This window comes from Candoia aspera, chromosome 1 (assembly GCF_035149785.1).
Source record: "Candoia aspera isolate rCanAsp1 chromosome 1, rCanAsp1.hap2, whole genome shotgun sequence".
Classification (NCBI taxonomy): domain Eukaryota; kingdom Metazoa; phylum Chordata; class Lepidosauria; order Squamata; family Boidae; genus Candoia; species Candoia aspera.
The window spans coordinates 177,163,540-177,175,657 of record NC_086153.1 but is presented as its reverse complement, the minus strand read 5'-3'; the positions used below and the strand labels follow the sequence as shown (position 1 = coordinate 177,175,657).

At 42.3% G+C, this 12,118-nt stretch overlaps 2 protein-coding genes across 4 annotated transcripts in view; one reads left to right on the top strand and one right to left on the bottom strand.

Moving 5' to 3' along the window:
• CLK1 (CDC like kinase 1) overlaps positions 1–12,118 on the bottom strand; it is a 280,468-nt gene that overhangs the window by 205,047 nt on the left and 63,303 nt on the right. The window lies entirely within an intron of this gene.
• Positions 1–12,118, top strand: part of AOX1 (aldehyde oxidase 1) — a 76,924-nt gene that overhangs the window by 39,753 nt on the left and 25,053 nt on the right. For all 3 annotated transcript variants that reach the window (XM_063291857.1, XM_063291864.1, XM_063291848.1), the window contains 6 exons: positions 5,830–5,949; positions 7,401–7,497; positions 8,207–8,331; positions 9,050–9,183; positions 11,164–11,251; positions 12,002–12,088. In XM_063291857.1, coding sequence (XP_063147927.1) covers positions 5,830–5,949; positions 7,401–7,497; positions 8,207–8,331; positions 9,050–9,183; positions 11,164–11,251; positions 12,002–12,088 — 651 coding nt within the window. The remainder of the gene's footprint in view (positions 1–5,829; positions 5,950–7,400; positions 7,498–8,206; positions 8,332–9,049; positions 9,184–11,163; positions 11,252–12,001; positions 12,089–12,118) is intronic.

Below are 12,118 nucleotides of genomic sequence, written 5' to 3'. Positions count from 1 at the left end.
CCAGAACTACCATTCGGGGAAGAGGAAGAGGAATTACAATTCGAACAGCCGGCGGGAAAAGGCTACCACCTGCCCTAAAGGGCGCCGTTGGGCAGGTGGAAGAAACCGGGCGTGACCACGATTCGGTGAGTGGGAATTTCCCTACACTGACTGTAAAAGTTAAAATAGGCTCAAAAACCAAAACTGTGGAAGTCTGGGCCATGCTCGACTCGGGCTGCTCCCGTTCCCTTATGCACCCTGATGTCGTAGCGGCCCTGGAACTGCCCACGTTCCCTTTGCCAAGACCTATGATCTTCACCCAATTGGATGGAACTATGGCGGGGGGAAAAGCAGTCACTCATTCCACAGGACTTGTTGCCTTACAAATGGGTTCCCATAGGGAAAAGTTACCATTTGTTGTAGCTCCAGTGGGGGGCCCTCTGGTCATTTTAGGTATGCCCTGGTTCGTACAACAAAATCCTTTCATCAACTGGCTACATAGAACTGTCACCTTTGCGGATGGATTTTATAAAGTACCCGAAAAGGATCTTCTAGACAACATGGAGGGTGGAGGGGTAGCGCATACCACTGTACAAACACTCCAACCTCTCGAGGGACTACCCAGCCAATATCAGGATCTAGCTGAGGTATTCGGGGAGAAGGAGGCAGATACATTGCCACCTCACCGAAAGACAGACTGTGCCATTGACTTCCTCCCTAATGTGAAATTACCTCCGCCAAAAATCTACCCTATGTCTCAGAAAGAGCTAGCTACGCTGAGGGAATTCATTGACAAAAACCTTGCTAGAGGTTTCATTGAGCCGGCAAACTCCCCGGTGGGGGCACCTGTTCTATTTAGACCAAAGAAGGATGGTTCCTTAAGGTTATGTACAGATTTCCGCGGGCTCAATGCGGTCTCAATATCAAATAAATATCCTTTGCCCATAATCAAAGACATGTTATCACATCTGTCCAAAGGCAAAATATTCTCAAAATTGGATTTAAGGGAAGCCTACTTTCGCATTCGCATAAGGGAAGGGGACGAGTGGAAAACGGCTTTTAACTGTCCTCTGGGTGCCTTCCAATACAAAGTTTTGCCTTTTGGTCTCTCTGGTGCCCCTGGGGTTTTTATGCAACTTATCAATGAGGTCTTGCATGACCACCTATTTAAGGGGGTATTGGTATATTTGGATGATGTATTGATTTATACTGAAACAATGTCTCAACATGTTCACTTGCTGCGTCAAGTGCTTACTAAGTTAAGGAATGCTGAATTATATGCCAAATTATCCAAATGTGCTTTCCATCAATCACAAATAGACTACTTGGGATACCGAATTTCTGCTAATGGTATTGCAATGGACCCTGCAAAAGTGGAAGCCATTGTAGCATGGGAACCTCCCCGCACCAGAAGGCAATTACAAAGTTTCTTAGGATTCGCAAATTTTTACAGGGCATTCGCCCAAAATTTTGCAGAAATTGCCCTCCCCCTCACTGAACTGCTGAAAACCAAGGCGCAAGGCGATACGCGCTGTTCCAAAAATCCGGGAGCGCTCCTTAAATGGACTCCTGCTTGCCAACAGGCTTTTGACTCGCTCAAGCAAATTTTCACAACAGAACCAATTCTACAGCACCCTGACACCACTAAGCCTTTCATAGTGCAAGTGGATGCCTCTGATTTCTCCGTGGGGGCTTTACTGCTCCAATCTGATAACTCTAACACCTTAAAGCCCTGTGCCTATCTCTCCCGTAAATTTACGGAAACAGAGAGACGCTGGCACGTTTGGGAAAAGGAGGCTTTTGCTGTAAAAACAGCTTTGGAAACCTGGAGACACTTATTAGAAGGGGCGTCCAACCCTTTTGAGGTCTGGACGGACCATAAGAATTTGGAAGCATTAAGCACCAGCCGCAAACTCAGCCCCAAACAACTGCGCTGGGCTGAATTCTTCAGTCGCTTCAATTTCACCCTTAAATTCATACCCGGCAAGAAAAACTTTCTAGCTGATGCCCTCTCCCGGAGACCACAAGATGCTGGCCCGGGGCCATCAATACAAGGTACAGTCTGGACAGAAAAACAATTGGGTTTGGCAGTGGTGACGCGCAGCCAAGCGCGAGTGCAACAGCTTCAGCCCCCTTCCGCTCCACCTCCCTCCACTCCAACGCGCTTGCCAATTCCCTCAGATTTGAAACAACAGTTTCTTTCCCACCTCGAAACTGATACTTGGTTGCAAGCAAACCAAAACACTGTAACTTTTGCAGACAATTTTGCCTGGCGGAACGATCGTCTTTACGTTCCTGCCGCCTTACGAAAAACGATCCTCCAAAGGTGCCACGATGACAAATTGGCTGGACATTTTGGATACCTCAAAACCCTTCACTTGCTCAGACGCCAATTCTGGTGGCCATCGTTGCTAAAAGACCTTAAAACATATGTCACTACTTGCCCTGTCTGTGCCATGACAAAACGCAAGACTGGCAAACCACAAGGACTTTTACAACCCATTGCCACCCCATCTGTCCCATGGCAGGACATATCTATGGACTTTATTGTTGACCTGCCTCCCAGCCAATGAAAAACCGTCATTTGGGTGGTCAAAGATTTCTTTTCTAAACAAGCCCATTTCATACCATGTGCCTCCATTCCTACCGCTCAGCAGCTCGCATGTCTGTTCCTCCTTCATGTGTACCGGCTCCACGGAATACCCTCCTGTTTGGTGAGTGACAGAGGCACGCAATTTACGTCACACTTTTGGCGGGCATTTTTGAAACTCCTTGGTACCAAACAAGCCCTTTCAACTGCTTGGCATCCACAAACAGATGGATCTACTGAAGCCGTTAACTCTACTCTAGAACAATACCTTCGAGCATTTGTCAATTATCAACAAGACAACTGGGTTGACTTACTCCCCTTTGCAGAAGTTGCCTACAACAACGCCGTTCATCAAACTACTGGACAAGTTCCCTTTAAGACTGTCTTTGGCCGTGAGTTCGTCCCAATACCCGAGCTCCCGCACTCACAACCACTTCCGACGTCCCTCACAGACTGGGCTGACACTCTCAAAGACTCCTGGCACAATATTCAACAAGCTCTAGCCCACGCCCAAACCACCTACAAAAGACATGCCGATGCCAAGCGCTCCCCAGAACCTACCTTTGCTGTCGGGGACAAAGTCTATTTATCCACAAAATTCCTTAAGTCCCCGCAACCCTCCAAAAAACTGGGTCCTAAATTTGTGGGGCCGTTTCCCATTGTTGCGCAAATTAACCCTGTTACATTTAAACTTGATTTACCGCACAACCTTAAACGTTTACATCCTGTTTTCCATTGCAGTTTACTCAAGCCGTATTTGCCGTCCGACCGCTGGCACCCCCAACCAGTCCCACCTCCTCCAATCCTGATTGATAACCAGCAACACTTCAAAGTGGCAGACATCCTCGATTCCCGTCGCCAGCGCTCTATTTTGCAATACCTTATTCGCTGGAAACACTTCCCTCACCCCGAATGGGTGGCTGCCACTGATGTTCGTTCACCTATCCTTGTGAATCGTTTTCATTCTGCCTACCCTACCAAGCCGGCCCCTTAGCAATTTTCTGGGGGTGGGCAATATGTCATGTTCCACGTTTCAATGATCTGTATACATCGTAACGGTTCACATGTCAAACCTTTTCTGCTTACTGTATTCACGTTACTTCATGCTGGGTGTTTTTCCATTCCTGCCCTCCTCTTTGTTTCCCAACACTGGAATGTATGTTTGGGTTTGCAAGCCTGTTCAAGGTTACTTTCCCAGGCGCGTGTAACGGTTGCTTGCACCTGGGAGGGGGTGCTGGTTGTCATGCTGGATGTCATGCATTCGGGGCGGGACTGGTTTGAACGCAAGGCTCTTAAGTTTGTATTTGGCGCGCTTTTGCTCATTCTCAGCTTTCTCTGTATTTGCATACTATTCCTTTAATAAATCAGTTATCTTTAAGCCCGAGCTTGTGAGACTGAGTATTTGGGATTAGGCAACCATTACACGATCCTTTGCTGAAGAATTCAACATGTAGGAAAATGCTAATATCTTCAAATGTAATATAAAAATAATAACAGGAAGACAACTGTTTTCTCTCAATCCTCCTTTATATTTGGGAGGAAAACTAATTCCAAAACTTAATTTAAAAAAAAAAGTAATCCCAAAAATAATGATAAGCTCCAAGAGAGCCAGCTTCTCCTCACTGTAGAAAGCCTCCCTTAGGATACGCAGTACACATGCTATATACATATACATATACATATATCACCATATACATATACATATATCACCACACACACACACACACACACACACACACATATATATAGTGATTTAGAAATGGGGTGGCTGGTCTTAGTGTCCCTTTAAGGCTACAGCGTGGCTTGGAAAATGATGAAGTCCCCACCTCCCAGCTAGCTCTTACCAGTTGAACATGAAACTCTGTTTGCGATCTTCTGGCTGCAAGCAGCTGTCCGGAGGACAGATGGGGTGATTCTAGTTGTTTTCCTTTATCCAGGGAACACTCCTGGGCTTCAGGAAAACCTGCCTGAGCCCGAAAAATATTGCCGCATTGTCAGTTCCGCCCAAGCCCGTGGGCACAGCTGCTCAGTCTGCCATGTCCCCACTGGAAGTCCCATTATTATTCTATCTTAATTTTACAGTAGGCTCACAGATATTATCAGGCAAGCTGATGTTGTGCTGTTTTGTCAGCCACTGCTACAGTAGTTCATGTTGGTGTAATGCAGTTGCAGTCCTGTGTCTACCTAGCCCCAAAGTGAAAGCAATGCAAGAGGCTGTCAGTAAAATATCCACTGCAACCCTGGAAATCTGTGCAACATTGTGCAATGATGTGTAATGAGTGTGGCCCTGGGCAGGATTGCATCTGAGAGACTCCTTCCTGTTTGCTGATTCAGAAGAGCTCCTTGGTCAGGTTTCAGGCCTGGGCACAGTACCAAGAACTCATTGCTAGATCCCTCTTGTGGATGACCTGTGGAAAGACTGGGACAGTGGACATGAGACTACCCACTTCTTGCCCAGGTCTTGCCAGACCTCTCAGTGGCTTTTGATACCATTGATTATTTATTTATTTATTTATTTATTTATTTATTTATTTGATTGATTGATTGATTGATTGATTGATTGATTGATTGATTGATTGATTTCTGTAGTTATATGTTGATTCTCACGAACAGAGAATACCATTATCATTTGCCATATTGGTTGACATTACTAGGTGTTGTAGTTCTGCAACCTTTGGAGAGCCAAGGTTTCTAAATCATCCTTTGCAGCTGCCCATTGAAAATGGATCAGCATGGTCTTACTTTGTTAAGGGAAGCCTTTTGTTTGAAGGCATTTCTAGCTGAAGAACCATCAGTTCAAAAATAACAATGAAAAGGAAGTTGCCATTCACTGCACTAATGGATTTCCTGAGCAGGCATATAGGGGACTGACCAAAATCTGCTCTCATCTAGATTGGCTCTCTCTTAGAATTATAACTAATTCTAGTTTGCATCTATATGTATAATTCAGATATGCAATTTTTTAGGTTAAGTCATTGCCAGTTTCCTTCTCTTTTGAAACTAAAATTTGTCTCCTTTGGTAATTTGTAAGTGACCTTCATAAATGGTAGACAAGCAGACGGGTGAAAAAGACTTTCTGCTTTCACCAATCATCATGCAGCAGAGTCCTAGAGATAATTTTCAAGATACTTGAGTTCCTTGGAACTTTGTTTAAAAAAGATAAATAACCTTATAACAAGTTTACAGAGGTAAATCAGATCATGTCTTTACAGTACTGTACTCTAAAGTCATGCAGCTTCTACCGTTTGGGTTTCATGCAGGTAATATTCATTGGGCATATTATATGTGGTGTGGTCGCAACATCCTCTGAGTGTGCAAAACAAGCAGCAAAAAAAGTGAAGATTGACTATCAAGATCTGGAAGTGATTCTGACAATTGAGGTAAACATTTGGGAAGCTTTGTGCAATTTGGTAACCTTTCGCCTTAACTGTTTAAATTTAAAAAAAAACCCTTTTCAATCAAAGCCATTATTTAATCCAGTATCCTGGTTCCAACAGTGACACAATAAGATCCAAATAAGGCATAAAGGCACCCTATCTATTGACCCTGCCCCACCATCACCAATTCAGATCCTGTGATTAATAACCACTTGCAGACCTCCATAAGTAAGTCCAATCCAATTTTAAAGTTCCACAAGCCTGCAGCTATGTGAATTTCAACATTAATCACAGGTTGTATGTCAGTCCTTAAGCTACTGCTAATCAGCTGCACAGGATTAGAGTATTATTAAAGCAGAAAACAAATGCCATGGAATTCTGACATACTCCTTCCTCTATTAACTTCTTTTTTTAAACTAAAAACTCCACATGGCTTTCCCCTTTCTAACGGAAAGCTATTCCAATCCTTTAATTATTTCCTCTGGCAAATCTCTCTATGCATTGTCTGAGAAATGTCTGAAGCATAAAAGAACCAAACTGTTAGCAAAAGGGCACAGAAATGAGGAAGGGAAGAATACCACAATGCTTTAACTCGTTGTCTATAACTTGTCCAGTAAAGCCAACATGGACTTAAAATAGATCATGATTAATTAATGAATTAGTGACAGATTTTTCATGTGCTGAGAGCAGATACAGGGATCCTCTGGAGGTTTCCCATCTATATCATGTGTTCTAAGGAAGCTTTATCTCTTCTCCCACATCCCAACTGCATCTCCCCAAGCACTTCCCTTAAATTTTTTCCAAGTCGAAAATCTCTGATCTCTAATCAGCAGTTGCTCAAAGACAAGACCTCTTTCCAACCCAAAAAATGTTAAACAGTAAGATCATCTATATCCAGTCTGTCTCACTTTCACATATGCAATTCCTAAGTTGGTTCTATTGTGTTTCTATAATTTAAAAATGCAAAAAAGGTATGTTTATAAATACATATTTTCTGACAACATACACATTGTTGATCAAAAAGTACTGTATGCATGTCTGAATACTGTATTTGATTGTAAGAGATGTGTTTTAAATGTGTTTTGGTATGCTTTTTGAGTAAGAACCTCATTTAAAAAATTACAGAAGTATAAATCCAAAGAATTAGGAGCTGAGTGCTACTTACAGTCACAGGCAATGTCCCCACCATTGGCCAATATGAAAGAATATAGTTTGAGAAAAGTTTGGCCATAGTTCTTTTTTATAGCTTTATTTGTTTATTTTTCATGACAGTTCTTTGAGGTTCAGGAATTTCATGGACTTGGAAAAAGTCTATTATATTCATATTTGCTGTGAGACAGCTTCTTAACTGGAGTAAATTTAATGCAATTGTACTGAGACAGAATGTGATACATTAATTCTGTAATATCTTCTATGTTCTAGAACTCAACCCAAAATTTTCTCCTCTATTCCAGGAAGCAATTAAGCATAAATCCTTCTTGTCAAAAGACAAAAAACTTGAAAGGGGAGATGTGGAAAAAGCATTTCAGACTGTGGACAAAACTATTGAAGGTAAGAAGTATCAATACTGGATAACCATGAAGTCCCAGTGATATGGCAGTATATTTCAATTGTGTAGATTCAATTGACATTTTGCTTAAACTCACTACAAGAGAACTTTTCACCTATGGATCCGAAGGATTGCCTAAGATGAAATGTTTATCCTAGGATAAACATAGGTGCCCAGCACCTATGCTTATCACCCATTATTTTATGTTTAGCACCCATATCTAGCCCAGCACCTAGGATAAACATAGGTGCTGGGCTAGAAACCAGGAGCCTGAGAGTTCTAGTCCTGCCTTAGGCCTGAAAGCCGGCTGGGTGACCTTGGGCCAGTCACTTTCTCTCAGCCCAACTCGCCTCTCACGGTGGTTGTTGTGGGGAAAATAGGAGGAGGAAGGAGCGTTAGGTATGTTTGCTGCCTTGAGTTATTTATAAAAAATAATTAAGGTGGGATAAAATAAATAAATAAAATAAAAATAATGGCATTAAATCTTCCCTGCCTCAATATTCCCCTGCTGTTGATCATCCTGTTTTTATTGTTTGGGACTATTATTTGTTGAACTTTCAAGAATTCCCAGTCTGTACCACCAAGGGAATTGTGAGAGTTAATCCAATGCATCCAAAAGTCTCAGACAGAGAAGGCAAAGTTAGGACCTAGTGTAAAGCTAGCAATATAATCATATACTAACCATCTGCCTGGCACTATTGTTTTTGATAGGTGAAGTCCACATTGGGGGTCAAGAACATTTTTACCTGGAAACAAATAGTGTGCGTGTTATTCCAAACAAAGAAGATAATACCATGGATATATATGTGAGCACTCAGGATGCTGCACTTGTACAGGTGAGGTAACCTGAAGCTTTGCCATTGATTCAGCAGTAACTATGAGGTAAGACAAGTCACATACCCACTCACCCAAAGACGTTCTGAAATTGTATTAGCTTTTGTCTACATTAATAATAATATCAATATTAATTGATTTTATTGTCTCTGTTTATACTGTACTTGTAACCAGGTGATTTACAAAAATTAAACACATATTGAAAACAGCAAGATAGGCAATAAAGGCCATCAAAACACAATATTGCTTCTTTATTACTTAAACCATCTAAGTTTCAAAATGATATTGCTGATTACCTTTTAGTTTGTGGTGAACCACTGTTGGAACAGGACCTTATCCTTTGTGGTAGGATCGATCAGGAACCCACCCACTCTGCAGGCTTTCTCCATTTATATTCACCAACGCAAGCAGTAACTAGAAGAGCTTTGCAAAATGATGACGGTAGGGCTGGGGAAGCTCCAGTGTTCATGATGATTCCACAATCACTTTTTCAAAACAGGTTTTAGAGCTCTGGAGTATTTCAAGAACCTTTAACTGGCGATAACAGTGGAATTTAAAAAATGTATACATCTACTATCCTGAGGATGGAATACCTAAACACATAAATATATAGAGCTGGAATTATATGTTCATAGCTAGAGTGAACATGCTGTAAATAATTAAGTGGGATATGCTGCTTGACCTGTGTAGGAAAACCTGGGAATGCTTTTCTTTTTACAGGAATTCGTGGCTTCCGTGTTAGATGTTCAGAGCAATGAGATCATGTGCTATACAAAACGAATTGGAGGAGCTTTTGGGGGGAAAATAAATAAACCTCCATTTTTTGCAGCTGCAGCAGCAGTGGCTGCAAAGAAGTAAGTACTAAACTAAAGTGCAACCATCCAAAATGGCTGAAACCTAGTTCAGATATCTAATGGTTCTTGTTTATTTTCTCTGGTTTTCCAAAATTATGGACATCAATTTATTATGAAGAAAATCAATCATTTATTTAGGGTGTAAAGCTACAGAGGCCCAGAGACTCTACCTACACTGATTATCCTCTGAGCCTCATTCTTCTCATGTTATGCAAGAAAACAGGTGGCTGCTTTAAAAGTTAACTGTTTTTTGTAAGTTGCATCACACTTAACAGCAGTATTGAATATAAAGTAGCTTCCACAAGAACTAGGTTGCTGCACTTCTCTTTCTTTCACCAGCTTTTTCCAATGCTGCAATTAAGTTTTCAATGAAATGTAGTTAAAGATCCTAATAATCTGATACAGTATTTGTTGGTGTACTCCAGCTTGCACACATCACCTTCCTTGGACTTAGGTGGAAAATTATTTATTTATTTATATTTCAAATTTAGTCACCTCCCATCTCACTCAGAGAGTGACTCTTGATGCCTGTTGAGCTGCTGTGTATCAGAAAGTGTGATAATATGGATACTACTTACATATAAAATGTATATAAAACTTTGAAACTTAATGGCTCACTGTGTCCCCCACAAGCATCAGTGTGCCCACACACAATATTTGGGGCCTTTTGTCAACTTCTATGCCTCACCTGTTTTTATGTTTATCATTTTAGTTAAAAGTATTAATTGGGAAATCAGAATGCTATAAACCAAAACACCAACTTCAAGCATAACATTTTTAAGAATATTCCTAGGCCTGCATATGCCTGTGGGCATTTTTAGAAAATAAGAGCCAGTGAGGTACAGTGGCTAAGATGTTGGACTGTCACTGGGGTCACCCAGGTTCTAGTCTACCCCTAGCCACAGAAGCCCACTGATGATAGGGGGCCAATAATCCTCTCTCAGCCAAATCTTCCTCCCAGGAAAATGTGTGGGATAAAATAGAAGGAAGGAACATGATGTATACCACTTTCAATTCTTGCATGAAGGCAGGATAGAAATCTAATTGGGACCAACTCTCATGGGGGGCTTGGAGTCCGAGTCTGAGGATGAGGAAGGGCAGCTGGGCCCTGGAGCAGCCTCGGAGTGCGAGCAGGCAGCGATGGGGGCACCGGACTAGGGGCTGGCCAGCGAGCAGCGGGATCAGGTGCCGCTGCTCAGCAAGGGTGAGGACACTGAGTTGCCACCCCCGCCCAGCCCAAGAGCAAGGAGAGTGGAGAGGAGAGAGGAACAGTGGAGATTGGCGAGGCTATGCCTGGGAAAGAAGCCCTGCCCTCCTAATTAAGCCCCACTGGGGTCTGCTCCTATAAAAAGGGAGCCACAAGCCTAGACCGGTCGTTGGGAGCAACCGTCTGTTTACCTAGACTTTCTGTGCCTTGACTTTTGACTGGAAACCTCGTGTCTTGACTCTGGACTGGCTGACAAACCTTTTACAGCATCGGAACCCTTGGAATTCTCTTGACTACTTGTGCTTTGGACTCAGAACCCCCTTAAGGCAAGCTCTCTGAACTTTGGGGGCTTGTATCTTGTAGTGGGTGTGTGTGTGTGTTTTGCGCTCACATTTCCTTGCTGCCTACTCGTTTACCTCACAAGTTCCTCAGTAAAGTTTGCAATTGCTTCCCTGGTGTACTGCGTGTGATTTGGGTGGGACAGGACACCAATCATGTACTCTGTTTGCCAATAAAAAAGAGGGAGAAATATGTTGAGCAGGTAAAAAGCAATGGAAAGTGAAGTGGGAAGCAATCTGGCCTGTTTGCCTGCTGGTAAGTGTGAGTTTTGCCACTAACCATGTCTACCTTAAGAGGCGTTTTACAGTATGAGGATGCCTGTAACAAGTTTGTACAATTCCAAAAGTGCCCAAGAGACCTGAGAATCCCTGCACTATGGCATATGCTCTTTGGTCTCCTAGCAACTCACTCTAATGTCATGTATATTTTTGTAGAACGGGTTGTCCAGTCCGTTTTATCCTGGAGCGAGAAGATGACATGCTAGTATTGGGAGGCCGACATCCGCTTTTTGGGAAATATAAAGTAAGCTATTTTGATTCTATTTGGCAGCACTTCATTTGCCTAAATTATTGCCTCACACAGACTGACTTTGAGCTGAAATGTCCTTGCCCATCGGCTAAAACGTTAAAAATTTCTCTTTCCGGACTATTCTGTCTTCAGATTTTGCTGCTGTACACAATGTCATGGGCTGTGCAGAAAGTATGCAGTAATTAGGCATCTTCTAGACTTAGGGCAGGTCTAACCCAAGGCAACAAGGGATCTTTATGAGTTAGTTTGGTCAGTGTCTCTCATGCATGCTGTGGTAATCTCCCATTCAGAACCTCCTTCCCTCCCTCCCTTGTAACATCTTTTATGTATGGCTGTTTTTGAGAAAGGTTAAAAAACTGGGCAGTTTAAGTGTATTACATTACTGCGTTATCTCCTGCAATAGCTCCCAACCTATTAACAGTTTGGAATCACTGAAATATTCCCTTCAACATATTTCTCTCCAGGACTCCACCTAAGCAAAAGAGATGAGTAGCTAGCTGTCAAGGAGAAGACTTTCTAAGAGGAGACAGATTAGCAGTCAAATGCTCTCCCCAACAAAGAAGCTCATCTGACACTCAGCTTATTGTCATTTCAGCACCGTCAAAGTTGTTGAAGAAAAAATGAAAGAAGTAATAAATGCTGATTCTTTCTGTTGCCCAGAGAAAAGAATTCCAATATACTTCAAGGGAATCAGATGAAGGAGGTAGTTAATGTGTTTCTAACAATATGCTGTTCTGATTTTAGGTGGGATTCATGAATGATGGTAAAATCAAAGCTGTTGACCTTCTGCTCTACATAAATGGTGGATGTACACTAGATTGCTCTGAACTGGTAGGTTTCTTTATAACAAAAGATTCATAG